This window comes from Vulpes lagopus, chromosome 11 (genome assembly GCF_018345385.1).
Source record: "Vulpes lagopus strain Blue_001 chromosome 11, ASM1834538v1, whole genome shotgun sequence".
Taxonomy (NCBI): Eukaryota; Metazoa; Chordata; class Mammalia; order Carnivora; family Canidae; genus Vulpes; species Vulpes lagopus.
This window is the reverse complement of record NC_054834.1, coordinates 97,880,220-97,907,099: the sequence shown is the minus strand read 5'-3', so window position 1 is coordinate 97,907,099 and position 26,880 is coordinate 97,880,220. Positions and strand designations below refer to the sequence as shown.

General features: G+C 38.0%; 1 protein-coding gene across 3 annotated transcripts in view; it reads left to right on the top strand.

Moving 5' to 3' along the window:
* GPR155 (G protein-coupled receptor 155) overlaps window positions 1–26,588 on the top strand; it is a 44,096-nt gene extending 17,508 nt beyond the window's left edge. For 2 of the 3 annotated variants that reach the window (XM_041722591.1, XM_041722592.1), the window contains 11 exons: window positions 1,110–1,193; window positions 1,757–1,874; window positions 5,674–5,758; window positions 5,848–5,938; window positions 7,172–7,382; window positions 11,740–11,844; window positions 16,751–16,887; window positions 18,783–18,878; window positions 20,835–20,899; window positions 22,186–22,323; window positions 24,653–26,588. In XM_041722591.1, coding sequence (XP_041578525.1) covers window positions 1,110–1,193; window positions 1,757–1,874; window positions 5,674–5,758; window positions 5,848–5,938; window positions 7,172–7,382; window positions 11,740–11,844; window positions 16,751–16,887; window positions 18,783–18,878; window positions 20,835–20,899; window positions 22,186–22,323; window positions 24,653–24,944 — 1,422 coding nt within the window. In that variant the 3' untranslated portion in view covers window positions 24,945–26,588. Of the gene's footprint in view, window positions 1–1,109; window positions 1,194–1,756; window positions 1,875–5,673; window positions 5,759–5,847; window positions 5,939–7,171; window positions 7,383–11,739; window positions 11,845–16,750; window positions 16,888–18,782; window positions 18,879–20,834; window positions 20,900–22,185; window positions 22,324–24,599 lie in introns of all 3 variants that reach the window. The other variant, XM_041722593.1, reaches the window with a different exon arrangement.
* The last annotated feature ends 292 nt before the right edge of the window (window positions 26,589–26,880 follow it).

The following is a 26,880-nucleotide window of genomic DNA, read 5'->3' as shown; positions in this document are numbered from 1 at the left end:
TGTATTTTTTAGGAAATTTTACTTCTGTTACATATTCTTAAAATCTGTGTTCTTTGATAAGAGGACAGTCTGGGGAGAGAAGTGATATAAATTTTAATTGATAAGGAGGGGAGAAGAAAGAAAGACATCAACCAGTATACTTAGCTGGGCACTTCAGAAGGAGAATAGAAACTCCATCCTTTTAAATGTGAGGAGTGCAAGGCAATTCATCTTAAAGTGGGCAATATGTATTGTTTGAAGTAAGACTGCCTGGAATTTAGATACCTCATGAACCAATGGTGGAATCAAAAGAAGAAAACTTAGAAGAGGACTTGTAACTGTATCTCCCACTAAAGATCTTTTCCTGAATAGTTGACAGTGAGCCTGTGTCCTAACCGAGCCACACAAGTACAGGAAGTCAGTACGTGGCCTTGGTCAAGACATTAGTTCTTAAAGACCTTGTCATTTCTAAACAGTTAATTTATGATAGGATCTCTCCATGCTTTGCTTTTCCCAAAATATAATGACATGTAATTATTAGTTTCAGGAGAATATCATAGTGATTCAATATCTTTATACATTATGAAGTGATCCCCATGATACGTCAAGTCACCGTTTGCCACTTATTGAAGTTATTATGGTATTACTATATTCCCTATGTTGTACATTACATCCCCAGGACTTACTTATTTTATAAGTGTACTTCTCAGTCCCTCTCTACCCTTCACCTGCCACCCAACTCCTCCCCTTTCTGGTGACCAGCAGTTTCCTGTATCTATGAGTCTGTTTCTGTTTTGTTTTGTTGGTTTATTTGCTTTGTTATTTGGATTCCACATAGAAGTGAAATCATAGAGTATTTGTGTTTCTCTCTCTGACTATTTCACTTAGCATAATACCTCCTAGGTCCATCCATGTTACTGCATCTCCATGCTATTTATTTTACTTTGGATATAGTAATTTACCTTAATATTCTGTTGGGAACCAGGTAGATTAATGTTAAGTAAAATATTGGAATTTCTTTCTGAGCCAAGATAAAGAGAATCCTTTAAAGAAGCTAATCAATGAGTTATTTGATAAGTAGTCATAAAGGTTAAGAAACCTGAATAACTTTTGAACCTTTTGTCTTTAAGATCTGGTCTCTGGCTATTCTTCTTTTGAGTAAGAAATATAAACAGCTCCCTCATATGCTTACAACTAATTTACTCATCGCTCAGGTTAGTAAACCTACAGATACTTAGAACTATGCTTTTTTCATTGACTGTTCTACTATAGAGGGGAAAATTATTTTCCTGGGTTTTTCCAGTTATAAGTTTGAAAGTATTTTTTATGAAGTGCAATCAATCACAGCTTGATTACAATGAATTTATGCCTAACTTATTATATACCACAGTAGGGCTTGAACTAATAATGTCGTTCAGCGATCACTTTGCATTTTTTAATAGAAACAATTAAGTCCTTAAAAATTGAACTCTCACAACCTTATTCTTCTAGTCAAATCTTTGCAAGTCTCAGTTTATGATGGAAAGAGGGTTAGCATTTTTCATGTAAACCATTACTAAATATAAGGTTAATATTTAGAATGTTTGTTTCAATTGAATATGTATACTGTTAAAGACTGTAAGAAGGGCTTTTATCATAAAACTTGAACGTTTAGTATAACTAGCATGATAATCATTCAGCAATCTTGGAAGAAGAATAATTATAATAAATTTGCTGCGAATCAAACATTTGTCTGACTCACATGAATGACTGACTTTGTTTGTAATTTTTTCTTTAGTCTATTGTCTGTGCTGGAATGATGATATGGAATTTCGTTAAAGAAAAAAATTTTGTTGGACAAATTCTGGTGTTTGTTCTATTGTACAGCTCTCTCTATAGTACCTACCTGTGGACAGGTAAGATGGATAATTATTGGAAATTTAGGTCTTCTATCATTAGAAGCTATTTGAAATCTGGTAATCCAGGACTAACACATTCTCTCAGGCTCTTACGCTCACTACCATAGGCAGTCTGCAAAGTCAAGTTCTGTTTCCACGATATAGAGAAATAGTACTCTATTTCTGCCTGGGTTTGGAGGTTTCCAGTCACGTGGTCTTTTTCCTCAGGATCTTTGGCTCTTGGCCACAGTCAGCACAGCTCCCTTTTGGAAACACCAAGATATTTGGTACTAGAAGCAAGTCGAGAAAGGAGGGAGAGAATGGGAGAGAAGTGGGAGGCATGTGAGATATGTCCCAGAGCTCACTATGAGAGTCCAACTGAACTGAGTGAAAAATTCTGACTCTGCTGTCAGCAAACAGTTTAGCTTTTGCAATCTCAGTTTCCTCATCCATGAGACAGGATTATCACACCTTTCAGTTACTTTGAGAGCTAAATGAGATAAGGGGATTTATGCCTGATACACCGTAGGCAGTCAACAACTGAAACTGTATTATTAAACAGAGGGGAAATGGTTATACAAGAACAAGAAAAGTAAGGACTACAAGGGAATGGAAATACAAGAGTACCCAGTAAGAAACTATTTCTCTTTTCAACTGGCTCCAAAAAAAGATACTCAAATATTTTAGCTTATTGTCATTTTGAAGTATAATATTTATTTGGAGGCATACATTCTGGTATGTTTGCCAAACAATCTGTGTGGCTGTTTTGTATTCAGACCACAAAAGTGAACCTATAAAGTGGCACATAAAAGGAAATTGTAGCATGGTAGGGCTGGTGATAGCCACTTTTGGGAGGCAGGTGTCAGGAAATGGCTTCGAGGGACAGGCCTTTGATTTCATGCCTTCGAGATCAAAAGCAGGGCCCATCTAAGTCAATAGCCTTTTGAAGTGAAGCAACAATGTGGGGAGGAATAACAGAATGAAAAATTCAGTGCAAACAGGAGAAGGTGTGTGCTTTTTAAAGGCAGCACATCTGTAACCAAACCAACGTTGAGTTGGCTCCTTGGTGAGTCACAGATAGAAACCACCAGGTGAGTTGTCGCACAAAGGAAACTTTATTTGCAGCAAATAAGGAGATCACAGGGAATAGCTTCCAAAGCTGTGACTCCCCAAGCAAGGGTGAATGGGTTCCTTTTGTCTAGGGTTAGGGTGAATATTTAGATAGGGAAGCCTTGTCATCATATGTAGAGGCGGACATAAGGTCACGCATGCTCCTTATGGATATGTGGCTGTACATGCATTGTATGCCCTGTAAATGAGGCTTGTGCTCCTCCTTGGGTGGAGATTTTAGTGTTAGAATGAGGTAAAGGTAAGAGTAGGTCACCCCAGAGGTCACTCCGTAGTCCTTCTGCACCGGTGCATGCAAGTCGGGGATTTTGCTCAAACTGGTGTGGGTGGCCTGGGCCACAAAGCTCTTCCTCTGTTGCTTGAGGGGTAGTTTTGTTTTGCATCAGGCAATGTTATCCCTGGTTCTTTGCCTGAGTTAAGTTGGGAAGAAGAACTTAAGGAAAAATGTGAGACAAAGGTCTGTGGATACAAGCAGATGAGCAGTAAATAACAAAGGTCTTGGGATCTAGCTGGTGACACATCTTGCATAGCATAAGAGTTCTCATGAGATGTCAAGTAAAAGAGCTTGAAGACTTTTATTTCCAAATACACATGGATAACCTGATCTCTAATACTTAGGCTTATCAAGGCTAAATTGATCATATGAATAGGAGAGCAGCCAGTAGATCAGTGTATCAAAAATCCCCAAGGTTCCCTGAAATCCTCCTTAAGCACACATGCCAAAATCTATCTGGAGCCCTTGTTCTGAATTCCTGGATCCCAATGAAGGTACCCTTTAACCTTGAGCTTATTATGCTAAAACAGAATTTTAGACTTACAGTGTCATTTTAAATCATCCTATTCAGCCATTTTTAGTTTCGCTCGTTCGCATACGGTCTTCACAATTTTTGCCGTATCTGTGTACCACTTGTCCTTTTTTTTTTAAATTTTTCCCCAGAAATTTACTCACTTTTTTAATTTTAATAAATCGAGCTTTATATTAATAAAATCTCAGGGTTCGTGTGCTAGTTTTTCACGCACATGTTAAAATAAACACCCTTATACCACCTATAGTCTCTACACTTCGGAAACACTGGTGTAGTTTACATCCTTTATTCTTCAAGTGAGTTAAATGCGGCCAAAAGAGTTTAACTGATTCAGGCAGGAACTCTCACTGCTTCCACCAGCAACCCAAGAGAGATCCAGGGCTAGCCTGGGCCTATTTGTCTGTCAGTCTTTTCATAAAGCAAGAACTTTAAAGAGTGCCCTCACTACTGGAACAATTGGCACACCGTTGTGTACCTTGTTTCCCTGGCACTTTGAAATCCTAGAACTATAGAGTGCACAAGTATATTTAGGAAGGAGCAGTGGTAGTTAAGTGCCTCTTGAACTTGAGTAAGGTGTGGGTTCCCTGCAACGAAAAACAATTTTCAAGAGCCTTGGTGTTGATTTGTATTATTCTAGCACAGTGTTACTTAATCTGTCCAATCCTAGGTCTGGGTATGAATTCCTCATATACAGCTAATACACAACTTTAAAACCGAAGCAGATTCACAGATGAGAGCCCCAATTACAAACTCAGTAATTCTGATTAGCATCATTCACTGACATCACGGAATCTGAATCACAACCTTGAAATGTAAAATGGAACTCCTTTCTCTGGTTAGGATTTTTTTTTTTTTTTTTTGCCTGGTTTGCCTTTACTTTCAGGTGTGGGCTTAGGACCTGGTTCATCTCACTGCTTTTCTCTCTTCAAACTACCACAGAACCTTCACGTGGACAGTGTGTTATGATATCATTTGGCCCTCACTTGGCTCAAACTTAATGTAAAACCAAATGTTAGCTCTGAGATCATGAGACTGTGCTTTGGTTATAAGATAGGCATCTAGATGATTATCATTGAAAATGTACCAATAGACTTAAGATTTCTCATAGAGATTTCCAAATCCTGCAGAATAGGTCTCAAGAACCCGAGGGAGCCGTGGTTCTGAGTCTTAGAAACACTGAGAGAGTTGGACTTACCTTGAATCAGGTTGGGTTTGTAGTCCTGCTCTGCCCTCTGCTGGCTATGTGGCTTGGGCAAACCCTTGTTTCCATATCTATTAAATGAAGGTGTTAATTTAAAAGTGATTCCTTCCAACTCTGAAGTTCTAAGATTCTGTAACTCTGTAGAATTTATTAAATAAGATATTACTTGTATAAATAATTGGGTTTAAGGTATAAGAAGCCCTCAAAAGTTTTTAAATATCTGTGTAAAATTCACATTATATTTGTATTAAGTTCTGTCATTTAGACTTGAGGCATTTTCCAAAAATTAAACCTGGGTAAGAATTGCCTATACTTAGCACCAGCAAATGAGGATGTTCTTATTTTTTAGACTTGCTCTGTATCCAGTTGGATTTTTTTTTTTTAACAAATATACTTAGATTCCTAACACATCAGACCAAAGAATAAACTGATTTGGGCCTTTGAAGACATCCTCATGTATAAAACAAGGAGATATGAGTAAAGAAGTAATACAGAGGGAAAACATGAATGACTTTGAGTCAAACTTGCTTCAAAATATTGGGGACAGCATTTATTTGGAAAGAGTAAATTCTAGGGCCAAAACCATAGACTACCATTGAAATAAGCTTGGTTAAAGTTCTATGAGGTCTGATCAACATCGAGAATCATTATTGACCTTTCAATATATATCTCTTGTTCCTAGGCCTTCTGGCAATTTCTTTGTTTCTTTTGAAAAAGAGAGAGAGTGTACAAATTCCTGTTGGAATCATCATCATATCTGGCTGGGGGTAAGTTGATAGTTTTCTGTTTGCTTACATGTTTTCCATATATTCAGTTACTATTCATCCTCTCTTTCTCTCTCTAAACCTTATTACAGAATTCCTGCTCTCCTTGTTGGTATTCTTCTGATAACTGGAAAACATAATGGAGATAGCATTGACTCAGCTTTCTTTTATGGAAAGGAACAGGTAAGAAGAGTTTATTGACAGTTCAGTTCTTGGGAACATCTCTCTTTAGTTTGTTCCTAGGTTCTGCTATACTTACATTAGAAGAACAGATTTAAAAATCTGTTCCAATTTATTGCATATCCCACTGGTGATCCTATATCACTTTAAGTCACACCTCAAAATGTGGTAAAGATTTTATAGGTCTATATTCATTTTTAGCTGAGGATTTCCAAATGCTTGAGACTTATCAGGTCTTCTTAAACCCAATAAGTGAGTAAAGAAATAATACAGGAGGGAAAACTTATGAATTATGCTTCCTCTACTGGAAGAGCGATTAATTTAAAGATATTTAATGAGTTAGCAGTAATAATAAAAGCCATGTTCTTGACTTTCAGTCCTATTATAAATATAAATTTCAGAATAGTAAGTATCTGGGGGAAAATGTGCTTAAGAAGCTGTAGTGTCTCAGCTGATCAGAATTCTCTAGGGGTAGGACCCAAACATGTGTGTTTAAAAAAAAAAAAACCTTCAAAAGATTTTTATTTCTTATCCTCTTTTTTCTGTTTTATAATTTTGAATGTTATTGGGTTGTCATGAGAATAAATAAGATTATACATATAAAAGACTTCGACTAGTGTTGGCATATGTTAGTACTCAATTAGTACTAGCCAGAATTATTTATGTTTAATATTATTACCATTGCAGAGTCTCTAGTTGGAGTATGGTTGAACTGCATATTAAAGCAAGGAAAGGGATCCCTGGGTGGCGCAGCGGTTTGGCGCCTGCCTTTGGCCCAGGGCGCGATCCTGGAGACCCGGGATCGAATCCCACATCAGGCTCCCGGTGCATGGACCCTGCTTCTCCCTCCGCCTGTGTCTCTGCCTCTCTCTCTCTCTCTGTGACTATCATAAATAAATAAAAAATTTAAAAAAAAAAAAAGCAAGGAAAAACTTTGAAATAAAAAAGGTCTGTAAGCAGTCCTTCAGACTCCTTATAGAGGAAACCAATGACATTGGTGTATAGTGAAAGAAGCATCTAGAAGTCGTATGATTCCAAGCAAATCCTGATTTCTCTTCAAGTAACTTACATGCCTGTCATACTCTTACTCTTTCTTGAGAACCACCGTTCGGGAGCATTTATAGCTGTGGAGATAATGCATTTCCCACCAAACAGCAGTTCCCTTAAGCTACTCTACTAAGATTATTGAGCTGGGATTGTGAAAAGTGGCCTAATGTCTTTTTGCGATGTTGGCAGATGATCATCACAGCAGTCACCCTGTTCTGCAGCATTGTGATAGCTGGCATCTCACTCATGTGTATGAACCGCACCACCCAAGCAGGACGCTATGAAGGTTTCGACCAGTCTCAGAACGACAAAGCAGCAGAGCCTGGGAACGCCGCTTTTGAGGAGAGTTCAGTGCCAGTAAATGAACCGGAACCTTTTACAAGTTCTATCCCAGAAACAGGTATGATCCTTACACATAAAGAAACTCTTACATGCCTGTGTAGCATGTCTCGTAAATGTTTGGCTTCGGGGAATTTCCTTGAACTATCTTGAATATCACGTGTATTTGTCAAGTGAGGGACTTGAATAATAGTAATAGAAAGAGCTTGCAAGTTCTTCTTTAGAGTCAACTTCATAAATCTTTTGTGAGAATAATCTTATGTGAATAATCTTATGTTAAATCCTAAAATGGCTTTGGACCTGAGAGTTTAGGAGAAAGTGACAACTGAAGGACGTCCCTTTGTAGGGAAAGAAGACACTTCAAACACATGCTAATCTGACAATATTGTCTCAGGTGAGCACCATCAACCAAGTGAGCTGAAGGCCTGTTTTGGCAGAATTAATAGTCAGGAATCGACAAACTATAGTCTACAGGCCAAATCTGAGCCACCACCTGCTCTTATATGGCCCCAGAGCTAAGACTAGTTTGTACATTTTTAAAGCCTTGAAGAAAAATTTCTAAAAAAATATTTTGTGACATTTGGAAGTTATATGAACTTTAAATTTCGATTTTCATGATGTTTCATTCGAACCCACTTGGGCTCATACATTTACGTATTGTGTCTGGCTGCTTTCAGACTATGTTGGTAGGGTTAAGTCATTCACCAGAGACCCGGGGGCCTGCAAAGCCTCATCTGGTCCTTTACAGAAAATGTTTGCCAATCCTGTAAGTGCAAATATGTTCCTAACTAGTAAGTTGGTTAAAAAGTGTTAACAATTGTTGTGGGATTGGCTTCAATTCAGGAAGGGAACTCAAAAATAGAGTGTGCATTTTGGATTCACTGGTGGATGTGGAGATTTCATGGACCGAAAATATTGTGCCAGGAGGTCTATGCCTGTTTTGTTCAGAGACTTTGTGGAGAAGAGGGATGACTATATCAAAACTGTTAATTGTAAATATCGGTAAGAAGTAAATGATTTTAAAAAAAAGAGAAAGATTTGAAAAGTTTAACTATCTTTGTCTTAAAAAGAAGATCCCACAAATCTTACCATTTCATATTGCCTCCTCCTCACACCCTCCCTTCCTCCATCCCAGCCTGGAAGTATAGAGCACAGCGGCTAAAAGTGGAGACTGGAGCCTGACTTCCTGGATTCAGATCCTGACTCCTTGATTTGGAGTTACTTACTTACTGCTTACTGCTCTGTGATTTGAGCAAGTTCCCTGTGCCTCAGTTTCCATATCTGACGCTGATGATCCTTACCTCATGGGACAATACGGTCTACCACATAGGACTGTAGGTTGCCAACTCCTGACTTAGACCATCCCATCCCTGCTTCTGTCAGGACTCCTTTAGTTCATATTATTAATGGTCCTCGCTCATTTTTTATTTTTCAGCCTTCAGAAATTCATTCTTTTGAACCCTCTTCAACATTTTCCCTTTTATTTATTTTTATTTTTTTAAAGATTTTATTTATTTATTCATGAGAGACACAGAGAGAGAGAGAGAGAGAGAGAGAGAGAGGCAGAGACACAGGCAGAGGGAGAAGCAGGCTCCATGCAGGGAGCCTGATGTGGGACTCCATCTGGGGTCTCCAGGATCACGCCCTGGACTGAAGGCGGCGCTAAACCGCTGAGCCACCGGGCTGCCCCAACATTTTCCCTTTTAAAATGGAGGTTCAATCATGTAACTTACGATGTTTTCACTAAAATTTTAAAAGTTGCTTTCCCTAAGTCTGGAGTACTTTTCTGATCCTGCCCAGCACCCTCTTCCTCCTCACTTCCCCTGTGGACACATAGAATGATCCTATAAAGGATCCAGTAGACTACCACTCTGGCTGGCTCTTTGTGTCTTCGTCCCCCACGAGTGTTTTAGAACTGGCAACAGAAGGCCTGATAATGTGTGTGGGGAACACAAAACAAAGTGTCTTAAGCCCAGAGCCTCGTGCTGCCACTGCTACCTGTATTTTATTTTTAAAGATTTATTTATTTTGAGACAGTGTGAGAGAGCAAGCACATGCGGTGGGGGGAGGGGGGTTGTGCAGGGAGAGGGAAAGAATCTCAAGCAGACTCCTCTCTGAGCACTGAGCCTGGCATGGGGCTCGATCTCACAACCCTGAGATCATGACCTGAGCTGAAATAGAGCCGGTTGCTCAACTGACTGAGCCACCCAGGCACTCCTCTATCTGTATTTTTAAAATAACAAATAAAGTGCACCATTGATGTTCTTTAAACTCAGTCATCATTATCTCCAACAGGAAAACTAGCTTGTCCTGTAATGTAAATAAATAAAGAGCCAAAGGACAGCTATTGCTTGGTTCCACAGGAAATCCTCTGCAGTGTTTCTGTTTTCCTCTCCTCACATCTCACTGTTTTATAATTGCTTTTATTTTATTTTTTTATTTTTTAAAGATTTTATTTATGTATTCATGAGAGACACAGAGAGAGGCAGAGATATAGGCAGAGGGAGAAGCAGGCTCCCTGTGGGAAGCCCGATGTGGGACTGGATCCCAGGACCCCTGGGTCACAACCTGAGCCGAAGGCAGATGCTCAACCACTGAGCCACCCAGGTGCCCCACATCAGTCTTATTTTCAGTGTTCAGTAATATTTGTTAAATGGATGGGCAGATGCCCGGCTGGATAAGTTACACCATGATTTTCTGAAGCTACCCTGCAAATTGCCATAGCAAAGTACTTGTTTATATCCCTACTGATCCATGTTGCTAGTGGGGAAGATCTGTGTGGTTATTCTCCTTCCTGAAATCCTGCTCTCTTCTGCTTCACTAGTAGTGTTAACATGTAACACATTTGATGTCCAGCCTGGCCTCCCCAAATCTCTTTCCAAAATAGTTGACTCACCTCTATCCCTTGCTACACATTTGTCAGAGACCCATGACTTGTGCATGTTATAAGTATGGAATTATGATTGAAAGGGAAATTAACCTATTTTAATATGAGATCAAAAGTTTATTTATAGAAGAAAAAGCTAACAGGCTAGTTATGTATCCCTCTTATGTTAGAAGATAAAAACTGCCATAGCACTTCTCATGGTGGCTGTAATCATGTGTGTGTGTGCATTCGCATGCATGCCCTGTATGTATGTCATCGGAATGCGCTGGCTTCATATCTGTTTTCTGAACAATTTCATCTTAGCTGAATTAAGTCTTCCAAGTTTCTGAAGATAGGTGGGCTGAGCCAGATGATCTCTGTATTTTCTTTTCTATCATTCTGTGGTTCCATTTTAACCTTGAGATAGCGTCATTATCTTAAATTTAGTAAGACACTTGTAATAGTTTATTATAGGTTATAATTTTTATACTTTGAAATCTTTTTCTGTTAAGAACACTGCTGAAGATTTAAATCATATTATCAATGAAAGTTTCAGCCTAGGCATTATTCCTTTCTCTGTAGCATATTAAATTTCAATACAGTTTATCACTGAAGTTATTATTCTATTAGAGTCCATGTCAAAAAAAAAAAAAAACAACAACAACAACCAGAATCCATGTCGAGGAGTATCATGTCTTATATGTGTGAAATGTTTAAAGGACACTGAATGCATTCTCTGACTATGTAGAGGAATAACTGCATCTTTATAGCAGATGTCTCAGTGCAACTTCTGTAAACCAATCTACCTATAAAGCAGAGAGAGATTTTTAGCAGTATATATTTGAAAAGACAAAAAAAATAGAATTTTCTGTACTGCATTTTCTAGACTAGCAAGAAACACTTTCTTGAAAGAGGCAAGTCTTGGGCTGAACAAAAAGGAAGCAAGGATTTCAAAGAATTAACAAGAGTGGGAATCCCACGCATGTCTAACTAAGTCTGCAGACCCAAAGAGGCATGGGATTCGTGGAGGACACTAAAGAATTGTCCTGAAAGAAGAGAGAGGCCTTGTTGGATAGTTGGGGTGGTTGGATAGGGAGAGAGGAGCCAAGTCCTTGAGAGCTTTCGAGTTCAGGCCAAGGAGTTTGAATTAACTACAGTAAACAATAGAGCATTAATGCATGTTTTTAAGGAGTGATGAAATAAAACCCGTATTTGAAGAAAGTGTTCAAATTCTTAGTTCTCAAAGCACAGTGGTAACTAGCATGAATAAAAACACTCTTCCTTGTCTCATGCAATGAGGAGACAATACATAAAGGAGCCGGTCCTTTGTCTGCTGCTCTTTAAATGTTAGCTTCCTTGTAAACACATGTAAAATCTTCTCAATAGACATCATGTAAAAACATTCCCATTGTGACAGCATGGGAAATTTGTGTGTGTGTATGAGTGGGTTGGTTGTTTGGTTTGGTTTGAGGTTGTTTTGTTTGGCATCTCTTGAAGTTGTCTGTTTTGTTGTGGTTGGGCCTTAATCTCCTATGTTGTTTCATTTATATAGGTTGCTGCTCCTGCTCCATGGGAAATGGCGGATTACACTGCCAATCCACTGAGCCAGTAGCAAACACAAGCACCAGTGGGCTTGTGACTCCTTCGTTTGAGAAAAGTAAGTGCCTCCAGGCTATGAGGATGGGCCAAAGGAACAGAAGATTCCTCTCCTTATACCTTAAAAGATTTCAGCAGTGCTTATGTATTCTCAAATAAGATAGGGAGAAGTGCTACTAAGATAACAATTGTGCATAGAGTACTCATTTTAAAAACTAAAGTTAGGGATCCGTGGGTGACGCAGCAGTTTAGCGCCTGCCTTTGGCCCAGGGGGCGATCCTGGAGACCCGGGATCGAATCCCATGTCGGGCTCCTGGTGCATGGAGCCTGCTTCTCCCTCTGCCTATGTCTCTGCCTCTCTCTCTCTCTCTGTGTGGCTATCATAAATAAATAAAGAAAAAAATTTTTTTTAATAAATAAATAAATAAAAACTAAAGTTAAAAAAATAAAAAATAAAGTTCGGGGAACCTGGGTGGCTCAGTTAAATATCTGACTCTTGATCTCAGCTCGAGTATTAGTGTCAGGGTTATGAGTTCAAACCCCGAGTTGGGCTCCATACTGGACATGGAGCCTACTTAAAATAATAATAATGATAATAATAATAAAATATAGTAATTGGTACTATTAAACACATATTTTCCAATAGATTTAACCCATGTGGTAATTCTGAGAAGTTTGCCCTAAACACCATTCTTTTAGGTTTTTTTCTTATTTTAGCAGCTGAGACTTTTCCCCCAATCATTTCCACCAGGGCCAGAACCAATTGGTGCTTAATTATATTTTGAATTTATATATTTTAAATATATTCTTTCATATAAAACAAGAAAAAACGTTGAAAGTAATAACCTTTGACATATAGGGTAAGAGACTGAATTACATTTGTGGTCTGAATTTCAGGTTATCTGTATATTTGACCTAGAATTAGTATGTGACATTATATTAGTGTAATGTATATAACATAAAAATTCAATATTTGTAAACATTACACAATGATCACCACAATAAGTCTAGTTGCCATCCATGACCATACAATTGACCCCCTTCACTCTTTTCACCCTCCCCCTAACCCCCTTCTCTGATAACCGCCTTGCCCTAGCTCTTGGTTGTCTCTACATCCTTTGTGATTATCTAAGTAGCCTGATTTTTTTCTTGATAGTTCCAGTTGTTGGGAGTGTGTTAGGGCCCATCCAAAGGGAGGGACCTAGATTCAGGCTGACTGGGAAGCCAGATCCTCAGGCAGCAGCTTTTAAAGTACATAAATATATACAATCCTGCTGGACCATGGTCCTAGACCCTGCTGACCTCTAGGCCAGGAGATCTGAAGGTATCCCCTGGGTGACAATTGCCAAGAATCAGGGCTTCGGACAAGTGTAAACGATCCTTTCTGGGAGATACCAGTGAGCTGCAACAAGGCCCGGGTTGGGGTGGGGTGCGCACAATTGGTGCCTCCCTGCCTGCATCCTCTGAGAGTGCTTCTGTAGCCTGTAGAGGTGGGGAAAGCCTGCAGCTCATCCCTCAGGTTAAAGCTCCTGGACAATTAAATGGGTCTTTTTCATGGGCACCCTGGGGGTATACTTCAGTTTGCTATCTGTGTATTGCCCAGGGTATGGTATCCTGTCCAGAACTATCTTCCCAGTTGTTACAGAAGCCCAAGCCTCCTCGGCCACCAGAACCAGGCAGTAGAGTGTCCTCCATGTGGACTGAGTTCACCCACCAGCTTTAGCAAGGTTGTGAGAAGAGTGTTGGGTGTGGGGCATGCCTGTCCAGTGAAAGAGCATTAGGGGCAGGGCACACCTGCAATTTTAGCAAGGCTGAAGAAGAGCTTTCTGGGATGGACATGCCTTGGTTTTAGCCCTGTTACATTTGCATACACCTGCCTGCCCCAGCAAGGGAGAGGGAGAGTGTAACAATTGGCACTGCAAGGAAAAGTCCAGTGAATTTTCACTGCAAGGAAAAGTCCAGTGAATCTTTAAGATCAGCACTTGAATCCTTCACATATAATCCAGTCACCTCTCAAACTGCTGCCTTTTTGCTGCTTCCCCAGATGGGTGAGTCCACGCATGAGCCCTCAAAAGGAGTATCTCAGATCCCCATAGCCCTGGGGTCCCCTGGACGTAAGCCCCATGTTTCCAAAGCCAGACTTTTTTGGGGCCTCATCTGTCTGGTGCGGGTCTCAAGGCTTGGGTGCCTGATGTGGAGCACAAGCCCCTCACTCCCCAGAGAGTTCTAGGCCTGTCAGATCCTTCCCTATCGTGTGTCACTGCGCCCAGAGTGAGCTTTGTGGTGGGACGGCATTTCTGCCTTTCCTACCTGGCTCCATGTGGCCATTTTTCCCGTTGTTGTGGAGGAAGCTGTTCAGCCAGTTTTCAGTTCTTTTTAGGTGGGAGTGATTCCATATATAGTGCTGGGTTTGGTGTGTCTGAGGGAGATGAGTTCAGGGTCTTCCTGCATCACCATCTCAGATCATCCTCATGCACACACAGTGGAACTCAAATTATTTAAAACAACTGAACACACTTATGTGAAATTGCAATGTACTTTAGTTGATTATGCTCATTTGTAATCAGGTTAGAAAGGGAAACCCCTGAAAATCATCTTCATGATAAAGCATATGTCAACTGTATTGTTGCCAAGGCATTTCATTTTTATATACGAAATGTGAGGATTATGAAAACGAAGTATGCAAATCACTTAGCACAGTGTGGGGAATACGTAGTAAATGCTCATTAAACATGCAGTTGCAGTAGTAGTGGTGTTATCAGTCAAACGGGGTTTATATTTGGCTGCTCTCTGCTAAGAATGAATCTTGAATAGTGGAATTCACATTTCTGTAGAAAGAAGTGAAAATATATCAGATGTTGGGCCTTCACTGACTTTCTGCTGGGAAACCCCATTTGGCATTCAGTTAAACTGCCTCTCCCTTTTTGTATGCCACTGTCCTGAACTAATGTTTCTTAACATCAAAATTCCCAAGGATTTCCTCCTTATGTTTTCTCCCTACACAGTGCACCTAACAGGAAAGTCTGTCGACAAATTCAATGTGTAATTTAATATTTTTTTCTCTGAAAATTATGTTATGCTTTTCTTATCTGTCATTTTCTTCATGAGTAATGCTGATTTCTGAAAATTCTTCTATAGGAGCTTCTTAGATTTTCTGATCCTATTTTGCAAAAATTATGAAGATGAAATCCATATACAAAGAAAGCCATTAAAAAAAAAAAACAAAGAAAGCCATTGTATATGGACTTCATCTATTCACATAACTTAGTGTCATTCCTAAGCCTAAAATAAAGACAGGCTGAAGGGAATCAAACCATGAATAAGTGAGAATTTTTAGAATTTAGCAATATAATTAATTCCTCATCCTCAAAACACTGGCACAGCACAAAGGCAACATCAATATGCAATGTGTGAAAAAGGCAAATGAAAGATAATAAGATGTATTTTTATCCATTTTTGTAATATCTGTACACAGTTTAAGGCTGGATTTATTATACATGTAACTCATTGAACTTTTTTACACCAAAATATATACAAATAATTTTTATTGAGGTAGGATCACACTACAGAGACAGTTTGGCAGCCTGCTTTCTTTTCACTTAGCAGCACTGCACACGCCCCATGCCGTTAGCCGTAATGTTAGACCATGGTTAATGACTGCATATGTCCTTTTCTGGAAAGCAACTCTCAGAAATACAAACTTTTATTGTTACCTTAAGGGCTGAGACCTATAAAATTGTAATTTTCATCTTTTACTTTTTAAAGTCAGACTGTACGTTAAACTAGACATCCATTTGGTAAAAAATGTGGAGCAGAGGCAGGAGAATGAAGGTTTTTCGGGAGAGGCCCCTCCCATCTACTCCTGGCCAGAGAAGGCTCATTCCTGTGATTTGGACTTGGTTCTGCGTGTGAACAGAATGGTGTATAATAGCTTTTATTTGATTTCTTGAAGGTCTTTTTTTTTTTTTTAAGATTTTATTTATTTATTCATGAGACACAGAGAGAGAGAGGCAGAGACACAGGCAGAAGGAGAAGCAGGCTCCGTGCAGGGAGCCCAACGTGGGACTCAATCCCAGGACTCCAGGATCGGGCCCTGGGCCAAAGGTGGCACTAAACCACTGAGGCACCCAGGCTGCCCTTGAAGGCCTTTTCTAAGGCAGATTTTAAACTCTTTAATGAAAGGCAGCGGGGAGTAGTAAATTTGTGTTACAGTCGGCCAAACTGGGGTATCTGTGACCAGTATGTAGATTTGTTATAGATGAAACATGAGTTATTAATTTAGTTTTTAAAAAAGAAATTAAGGGCAGCCCAGGTGGCTCAGTGGTTTAGCATTGCCTTCAGCCCAGGGCCTGATCCTGGAGACCCGGGATCGAGTCCCATGTCGGGCTCCCTGCATGGAGCCTGCTTCTCCCTCTGCCTGTGTCTCTGCCTCTCTCTCTGTGTCTCTCGTGAATAAATAAATAAAATCTTAAAAAATAATAATAAAAATAAAAAATAAATTAAGATATATATATTTGTAATATATAGTTAATGGCTATAATAACAGCTAATGGCATGAGGGAAGTACCCAGTGTTGGTAAGTTAAAAAAAAAAAAAAAAAAAGATTGCCAAATTGTCTCTGTAATATGATCCTACTTTAATAAAAAGTATTTGTATATATCTTGGTGTGGAAAAATTCTATAAGCATATATAGTAAACACGGTCTTAAAAAATATATATATATATATTGAATAGTGTAGAAGGGAACTATTGCATCCTACTTGTATTTTTTCGGATGAAAACACTTGACAAGTAGAACTCTTGTGAGACCACAGGAAGGAGCCTTCCTCAGATTTCATCTAAAATAATATACTGATGCTGAGCTGAATGTGCATATGTGCTGGTTTTGCTTAGAAAGTCATTATAAATTTAAAATGCATTCAAATAAAAAGCTCTGATTACAAATTGTTGTACTTACTGTCTTATAGATGATCATTGTGTGAGTCGCTGTAACTCCCAGAGCTGCATGTTAGTCCAGGAAGAGGAGCAGTATCTACAGAGTGGAGACCAGCAACTGACTCGACATGTGTTGCTGTGTTTACTTCTCATTATTGGCCTGTTTGCTGTAAATGTTTCTTCTGATTTTTGTTTTAGGGCCATTTCCTTAAATGTTTGGCAAAGATTTGATTCAAGCATCTGGGAGAAACTTGGTTGCTGCTTCCGGGGTGGGGGTAGGGGGTGGCAACTAGGCCAACCTGAATCCTGATCTTGAGCTGTTCTGGGGAGAAAAGGGAATGAAGAGGGACACCTGGGTGGCTCAGTGATTGAGCTTCTGCCTTTGGCTCAGGTCGTGACCTCAGGGTTCTGGATGGAGTCCCACATCGGGCTCCCCGCAGGGAGCCTGCTTTTCCCTCTACCTATGTCTCTGCCTTCCTCTCTGTGTGTCTCATGAATAAATAAGTTAAATATTTAAAAAGAGAAGAGGGAATGAAGAATTCCCAGCACTCTGTTGCCTAGCTGCCCCAATAGCCTATTTTGCTTAGAGTCACTTACTTGCTCTATTCTCTGAACCTAGAATTTGGTAAGACCAGGTATCTCCACACCATGCGCAGAACCGCTTATTCAAACGTATTCCTTCTGTGACTGACCTTGGTAGATAAATGCCCACGTGGTCTCACAGAAGCTATTCCTCAGATAAATACACTTTTAAAAAGAATTTTTCGTTTTGAAAATAACACAACCACTTCATACAATAGATAGTTATAAAATTGCTGCCTTCTATTTTAAATACATTTTTCATGGTTCTAATTGTCATACAGATTGATACCCTGTTTTGTCACTTATGTCATCCATTTTCGTGTTGCTTGCTACATAGTCGTTCATAACTGTTACTTTAAATGGCTCCTCAATAAACTATAGAGGAGATACATTATAATTTACTCAACCACTTTCTAATGGATGATTATTCCTAGTTTTTCAAAATGCTTAAATAAACATCTCCATGCAATATTTCCATATGATAGATTCTCAAAGTTGGGAAATCTGGATCAAAGAGTATAAATATTTCTGTGCCTTTGGATGCATTCTACTAAATTGTTTTCTGAAGGAGTAGTATAGGTTTGTAAAAGTACTCTCACCAGCACTGAACATTATAAATCTTAAAATTTGATGATTTTATTTAATTTATTTTTTTGAAGAGATTTATTTATTTATTCATGAGAGACACAGAGAGAGAGAGAGAGAGAGAGAGAGGCAGAGACACAGGCAGAGGGAGAAGCAGGCTTCATGCAGGGAGCCCGATGTGGGACTCGATCCCAAGTCTCCAGGATCACACCCCGGACTGCAGGCGGAGCTAAACCGCTGTGCCACCAGGGCTGCCCAAAATTTGATAATTTTATAAGTGAAATATAGCACTTTATTTTTCCAATGCATTTCCCTGTTACGGGTTTTTTTTAATTAGTTTTATGTCCTCTTTTGTGAATTATCAGTTATTATTATATAATTCTTTGAGATGGTTCAGGCGTAACTTGCCTAGAGATGGGAGATAAGCCAAGTAACCTATAAAGGAACTTTTTTACATGGGGATACTCGTTACATAGAATACTATCAACCAGCACCATTTTAACTGCTATTTAAGAACAAAAATCAAAAAGTAAGAAATGCTGCCAAGAACTGCTGCTTAGTGATGTGATTGTTTTCATTGTGTAGAACTAATTTTAAAATCAGCCCTGTCTTAGGCTAGTCAGCAGTCCTGATGTATTATGTAAGCTTCTGTATTATGGCGCATGTCTTCTTGCTTCAAGTCTGATCAAATTAATTGCTGTTTGAATGACATCTGTCAAAAGGAGAGGTTGAAACCTCTTGTTCAAAAGACAAAGCCTCCATATTCTCTCGGTGTTTTTCCTTTTAGACTTTTTCTGCCTAATTATTAAGCAGATAAGTTATTGTACTGTGTTCTGGGTGGAGAGAAATGATTTAGCTAGCTTCATTTTAAAACACTATTTTCACCTTCCTTCCCAGAATCTTTCCAGTTGTTTATGGTGGCTATTCAACCAAGAACCTGGAAGACTCTATGTCGAGTTACAGTTTTTCTGTGCTGTGTTTAACTTTGGCCAGGTATTTATTTCCTGGGAATTTTTAGAGCTTTTTTTATTTTCCTGGATGGGCTGTTTGGGGGGGTAGCCGTGCGGATCTTGTTGTTTTCTTTTGAATCAAAAGGGTTTAGTTGGTTTGCCAGCTGCTAGCGTGACAGCTGACAGCTGTTGGTCTCCATGTTGGCTCAAGTCATCAGAATGCACGCGGAGTGTTTCAGTCAGAAATACCAAGTCATTTTTTGCTTTGGTTTTAAAATAAAGAGTGATTATTTAAGCAGGGAAAGATGTTCCAGCTTCTTTTTAAACTTTGTGATGGTCTTAAGAAGTCACTTTGGGAAAAAGACCTACCTTCTCTGAGCCTTTAGTTTAGTCACTTAAATTGAACATCATTTCATTTCAGTGTTTCTTGGACAACAGGTACTTAAATCATTTTTAGAAAATCATGTGGTAGATAAATAAATTTTGGCCAAGGATTGTAGTTACCATACCTTGAGGGCCTCCTACTATATGCCAGCCATTATTAAGCATTTTACATTAGTCATCTTACTTAAACATCACAAGAATACTTACAAAGTAGACGTTATCATTCTCATGTTTAAAAATTAGGAACTAAAATCCCATGAAAATCTAATAGAATAGGTGCTGTTGTTTTAATGTCACTATTAAAACGGATATTTAAGGATAAGTGATGTTTTATGTATTGGGAAGATATTTTTGTGTAAAGTTCAAAATATGATTTTGTTTGCAATCCTTTACTTTTTAATTAGGGAATATTAGTCCCCAGATTAAGTATCAGGTTGAAAAAAATACTGTGTTTGAAATCACTGGTTTTAATAATTGACCGAGTCAGTTAATATTTAACAGTAAACACTCCTACACATTGTACCCTAACATTAATTTCTTGAACTATTTCCAGTTTGTTTTACCATTATTGTGGGAGCAAAATGACTATGTCCAGATAGAGAAGTGACCTATTATTATAGGTAGACTAGAGTATCCCAAAGCTACTTGATGCCCACCTCACTTTGTGATTCTGTATAAAATACTAGGTTGAAAACTCATAGTCTGACTCAGCATTTTGTATTCAGGAAAGACACTCCAGGCTGAGTCACCTCAAGACTGGGACTGAGAAAGCTTCAGAAACAAAGAAGCTCATGCCAGGAATGTTGCATTTGAAATGATGCTCCATGGCTAATGCCCTAAATGTTTTGAGAGAGAGAGAGAGAGAGAGAGAGAGAGAGAGAGATAAAATCCTCCCCCACAACCACATCCCATATAGGTATTATAGTAAGATCATTCCTTTTTTGGTTGTTTCTAGTTTGGGTGAAGAAAGGTAGATCCTTCATGCAATATATTACGTTGCCCATCCCACTTCCCACCAACCTGCATTTAGATCCTTTTCCCACTGAGCCTGACAAATGGCAGTTCCCAACCTCCTGCCCCCCCAAGCTGTCCCAGTTGTCCCAATCTCTGGGTGACTTCTGATGCCAGTTTGCTTCATCACCCCTAAATCCTTCAAACCCTTTCCCTAAGCACCTAGCCAATTTCATCTCACATAAAGTTTATTCAGTTACTTCATTATAATCAGATACTATATAATTCTATAATTTCTGAAGTGTTAACAGAAAAATAATAAATACTTAAGTACAATAGAAGGTAACATCTTTTTTAAAAGGGAAAAAAAGACAAAGGTCATAAATGTTTTCATTTTCCTTCAATAAGCTAACATGCAGATGTGGTCGCTCAATACTGGTTTAAACCAGTTATCCAACATAATTAGTAGAATAGATGACTGGAAAAAGGCAGCCAAATATCATATTGCCTCCAGGCACTAAACTTTTAGAAGGTCTGCTTTGTGTGTTCCATTTAAAATATTGTGCTAATCACTATGGGTTTACTAAATATGGTGGCTTCCATAATCTCGCAGTCTTAACATTCTAGTGTTGAATTCATAACTGCAACTTTTCTTCTTCCATAGGGATTTATTTCCTTTGGCATCTTTGGATTGGACAAACATTTAATCATTCTGCCTTTCAAAAGAAGGTAAATTTAGTTTTGAAATAAATCTATATCTGTCAAGGCAATAATGTATGTCAAGGCCATTCTAGCCATTCTAGTAAGATACTGATATTTTTAAACCTTTAGTAACTACTAGGAGACCACAGAAAGCTTACACTAAACACTACAGAAAGGTTATATGTTAATTCACATATTTGTTGTAAATAATTGCAGAGAAAATATTGGAAGAACTCTTAATAATTCAACATTGTCATTTGCATTTTAGCAAAAATTGATGGAGGCAGACTTCTATCTATCCCATTAACTACATAAAGCAAAAGCAAAATGACCCTGAAAGTGTATTTAGAAATGGAAATAGTAGACGGTGTGCCCCCAAAGGCCTATATTTGACAATATAGGTTCTCCCTTGACAGTAGGATTTCTCTTTCTATCAAACTGACAATTTATAGAAAACTCAAGTTCTCTCCTTTCTAAATTTTTGTTTTTTATATGCTTGGTAAAGAGTTTCTTTGGATTCAGATTGGGAATTTCTTTATAATAATAATGATAGCGTGAATATGAAAATGAAGTGAGAATTCTCCAACTTGGGAGTGGCAGGAAGGGGGGCACAAATATTTGTATATCCTCATTTGTTTTCAAAGTCAAAATTAGTAGAAATGAGAAATGCTAATGGAACTTATCGAACCAGGTATATAAAAAGTGCCCAGTATTTGGTCACTCTTCTTTCTCCTCCTCCTTCTTTTTTGTCATCAACATCACCACATTATAAAGATGTAGTTGCTGGGTCATATCACTTCATTAAGGAGGAAAAGTGTAATAGGAAAGTCACTAAACTTAGTTATCAGCTTCATAATGTTGATCAGATAAAATAGTCAACACATCTATTGTCTGAGCTGGAAGAAACAGAATTCTGCTGTATTCCAGATCCCAGTATTGGTCTCTGTGGTACTGAAATTGGAAAATGATTAAATAAAGTACTTGATCTCTGTGAGTTATTTTTGCAACTTAAAACAGTAGAATGTAGAACAAGAAAAGAACATTTATTGGCAGAAACTGAAATGGATCAAATATGTCAGGAAGGTTTATAAAATGTTCAAGTCTCCCACCCCACCTCACCTTACCCCCACCGTACCTGGTTGGACCAGGAAACCAAGGGCAGGTTATGTCTTTGCTTTCGAGATTAAAAATATCTGGATGTTGTAGATGGTAGCTTTGGAAGACACATGTTGATGGGGGTAATAGGCAAGAAGGGGTTTTCTCTCCGTGTTTTCCTTTCCTTAAAAGTGGCATCCATAAATTTTGATTTTTAGACTTGAATTCCTATGGAATAATAAAGAGACAGCAGAAAACAGGGGTTCTCCTGTTCCTGAGGAAATAAAAATGACCTGTCAACAGTTTATCCATTATCACCGTGACCTCTGTATCCGAAATATTGTCAAGGAAAGAAGGTAAGTACAATTTCCAGATAATTATATTTTAGATATTAATTTTGGTTTGTAACAGGCTGAGTAATGGGGTTGTAACTAACTGCATGGTTGTTATTTTCAGTAGCACTTTTACATGTAAAAGTCAAAATAGCTTTATAGTTTAAGAAATAACATATATAAGATTTTTACACTTTCTAAATGTTATATAACTTCCAATGTCCGTATAAAATGCGAAAACTAATTTAGAATGAACCAAAATGTAGTAAAATATTAACATTCACTTTATGTTGGCCATCACAAAACTATGAGAGACACTGGATTTAGGGTGGCTTTCTATTCTCCTGGCTCCTAGCGGTACATTATTTCATATTATTAATTACATTGTCAAGAAAATGAAATGAAATTTCTGTCTTTTAATTACTTTTGCTGCTTATTTTCCCTTTCAAGTCCTAATCTTCAGTCTATGACATCATATTTATTCTTCTAATTCTCAAGATACAGAACATGCAGCAGGAAATGAATGAATCAGTGCCATGATGTTTGGTTGTCATAAAAGAGGGGAAAAAAACATTAAAAAAACAAATACTTTTATGTCTATAACTGCAGATTTGAAAATTTATGAAGATTACCATTTAGGATGATATATTTACACATTTTATGCCAGTATATTTTATTATAACCAAAAGGTAGCCTGGAACAGCTAGTGGAAAGGGGACTCACTGGTTGGGCACCGATACTAGGAGCCAGCCCCTGAGTTTGCCACATATTAGCTACATGACATTGGGGCAGTTCAATTCTCTAAACCTTAGTTTTCCTCTTCTTTAAAATTAGATAACCTGTCCTTGAATCAGATGACAAAACCTACATAATAGGCCCAGCTCAGGTTCTGGTAAACTATGAAGGAAAGCTTCTTACCCTTAAAGAGCCAAAGTTCCATCTATAGATAGTTTCAACAATTTACAATTGTTTTTTGAAATTAAGAAAGGACCCCTGTGATCACCTGCTGTCAGAAGCATGGCTCTTGCGCTCTGCAGGGCTGCCAGTGGGCCTCAGTCCTGGGTGGCTGAATGGGCGCTGGCTGGCAGTGGTGCTCTGCATCCTATATGGCGGCACATTCTCTGCCACTCGGCACAGTCCCATGGGCTGTGATTGCAGCTGCCTGGTCAGTCAGCAGGAAGCAATATTATTCAGTTGGTGTCTGGGATATAAGGTGTTGGGCCATAAATTAAAAATCAACAAGCAGGAAGAAGGATCAGACATAGGTTGTAATGTTCATTCAGGCTTTCTGTTCAAAGTGATAGAGTTTGTAGTTGCAAAACATAAATTAAGATATCTTATTACTAAGCAAAACACTGATGTCAAAATATATTGATTTATGTACTTGAGAAGATTTTTCATGTATATTAACTCTTTTCTAATTTTTATATGAAACGCTGTATTCATTGGTGGTTAAATGTTCTAAAATTTTTGTCGCCTATTTCTCATTTCATCTTGATTTTCATCCGCTGTTTTCCTGTTGTCAAGCACTTCAGGTGTTACAGCTTGACTAATGCTTGTGGACAGATTCATGTTGTCTCTTACATATTTGTATAAAAATGTACAGACTTCATGTAATTGGTTCTTTTACATTTCTCTTCCCTTTGTTTATTTGTTGATATGTGAGGAACCCCACATTTGCATTAGGAAGACAGATTTTAAATTTTAAATTATCAAGAAATAGATTCATCATCAAAGTACATTTTAAAGACGTTAGATTTGTAGCAAGACAGATCACACTTATTCTTTCCTTACTTCCTAATGCAGCAAATTCTTGACAAATACATCAGTAGGATTGTTTTGCTGCTGAAGGCAAGAAGAAAGACTATTTGTGGGCACTGTGATAAACAGAAAATAATGATGTTCGATTTGAGTAGTTTAGTAAAAATAATTACTTCCTAAGAGCTTGTAAAAAATATTATTTAATGTTCCTAAGACAATTAAATTACTTATTATACCTATGAATATATATAACATAAAATAAATAATATCCAGCTGTCTACAGAATGGATCTGAGCATAAAAGGCCAGCTACTATAAAAAGAATGCTTCTTTGTAGATGCACTTACATCATTTTTTTTACATGTTTCTGTTTTCACAAGCATTATTGGCACATTTTATTTTTTTCTGGTGGATCTTTCTAGGGTCAGGTGAGTTTAACAGACCCTTTATATCAGAAAAGTTTCATTCCTGCCACACTTTTAACTGTCATGCTGTGTTTCCCTGTCTCCTGTTTTTCCTTGCTTGTCCTCTATCATGCAGTGCTCATACCAGGTTTACAGAACATATGGGTGAATCATTCCTTTGACATACAGGTGTGGTGCAAAGACATCTACTGGGACTTTCTGTGGCTGTGACCTGGTGAACTGGCTCATTGAAGTCGGCCTTGCCTCTGACCGTGGTGAAGCTGTGATATATGGAGATAGACTGGTGCAAGGGGGAGTCATCCAACATATTACCAATGAGTATGAATTTCGGGATGAATACTTGTTTTATAGATTTCTTCAAAAGAGTCCTGAGCAGAGTCCTCCTGCTATTAATGCAAACACTCCCCCACAGGAAAGATATAAAGAGATTGAGCATTCATCTCCATCCCCTAAGACCTAAATGATGAAGGAGACAACCCTGGGCCATATTCTAGCCCCAGGTCTGTTTCTTATTAGTTGAGTGACCTTGGGCAAATCACAACGTCTCTGAGCATCAGTTGCCTCTTCTGTAAAATTTGATGAGATGTGTTCCTACTCCATGCTAACATTTTGTGATTTCATGTGTATGGAAAACACACAGGAAAACTGACTTAGGAAAAAAGAGAAAACCAAGTCAAAATGTAAAGTCCTAATAAATGTAATAATTACTATAAACTAATTATGCCAACATTTTAAGACATTGCTCCCTGCATCTGTTTGCTATAATTTCAAAGTCAACATGCAACATATTGCTTTAAACTGCCAAATTTGGCAAGTATACTGCTAGCAGGAAATGGACCTTAAATTATGACAACTTTGCACTTATTGATAGCACCTCCTGAAAAAGAATTTTAATGATTCTGATAAAAGACCTTCTTACTCTATTTTCCTGTTTTCTTAACAAATAGTAATTAAAAACTAGAGGCAATATTTTTTTAAAGTTTATCTTTTCTTGTTTTTCTAGCCAAAGTACTAATCTGTGCCACAGGAGGCAAATAAGAACCACCATAAATATTATCTCCAAAATCCCTCAACAGAAGTATAATTTTAGCTTTTGTATTAAAAATAATTTCAGCAGTTTTGTTTAAATTTTAGCAAGAATATTATTGTCATATATCAATTCTGGTGTTTGCACAAAGCATCACAGTGCAGAAGCATAGCCCTATTAATTTCCTGCAGTTAAAAAGAAAAAAAACTATATAGTTCAAGTCAAGATTAAAAAATTCTAAACCTAACATCCAACTTTTACACCTAGAATTTAGTCTTTTTAAGTATCCATGTATAAAAATCTATAAACTTGAAAATTATTCAGTGTTGCCCTCATGTAAGCTTTATCTTCAGTAAATTAAAAAGAGATCTATTCACATGACCTTTGAACCTCTACTTAATTTTATTAGGTGTCAGTGCTGGTTTAACTTATTTAAAACATGTTTCAAGTATTTATTTTTCTCATACTTTTAATGTGTCATGGAAAAGCCATTTAGAAAATGATTTATAAAGTTAAATCATTGCCCTTTTAATGAAACAAATAGATAATTTTTTTAAAAACCTGCATGGAAGCCTAGTGTATTTAACAAGTAAATTACACTTTATTGTGTAGTATTAACCTGTACCAACTTCATGTTATGATGAGGGAATGGGGATGTTTTTCAGCAGAACTGTCTTGCTGCAAGACCTTTTTTTTTTTACATGACCATATTATAACTTTCAGATTGCTCAGGAGTAAGCAAAACGCTTCATTGTTATAGCAGGAGACTTTTATAGTCACAGAAATGCAGATATTAATTCACATGCATGCAGGCAACTCAAACTGGAGAATTTGTTTTGTGAACAAGTCATACTACACATGTTCAGTTATTTGCATGAAGGGAATAAGCAGCATCTTTTTCCACAGAAAACACTAAGAGCAAACCCTGGATCTGAATGATCTGAGATTTCAGATAAACAAAGGCTTTTAAGGGATGTTTTTAGGATTACGGATATGCTAATTTTATTAAATGAAAATATTTGTAACTTTTACTCTGACAAAGCAAGTTTCTCAATAAAATGCCTATTTTAACTTGCATTGGCAACATCTTTTCTTTGAGTAAACTGAAAAATGCAGAAGCCATCAGAGAGGTCTTTTCTATGTTTTCTAAGTTTACATGTTTTGTTTTGTTTTTTTAATATTTTATTTAGGGCACCTGGGTGGCTCAGTGGGTAAAGCATCTACCTTTGGCTCAGGTCATGATCCCAGGGTCTTGGGATTGAGTCCTGTATTGGTCTCCCTACTCCACGGGGAGTCTGCTTGCTTCTCCCTCTGTCCCTCCTCCTGCGTGTGCTCTCTCTAAGATTTTATTTATTTTTTGAGGGAAAGA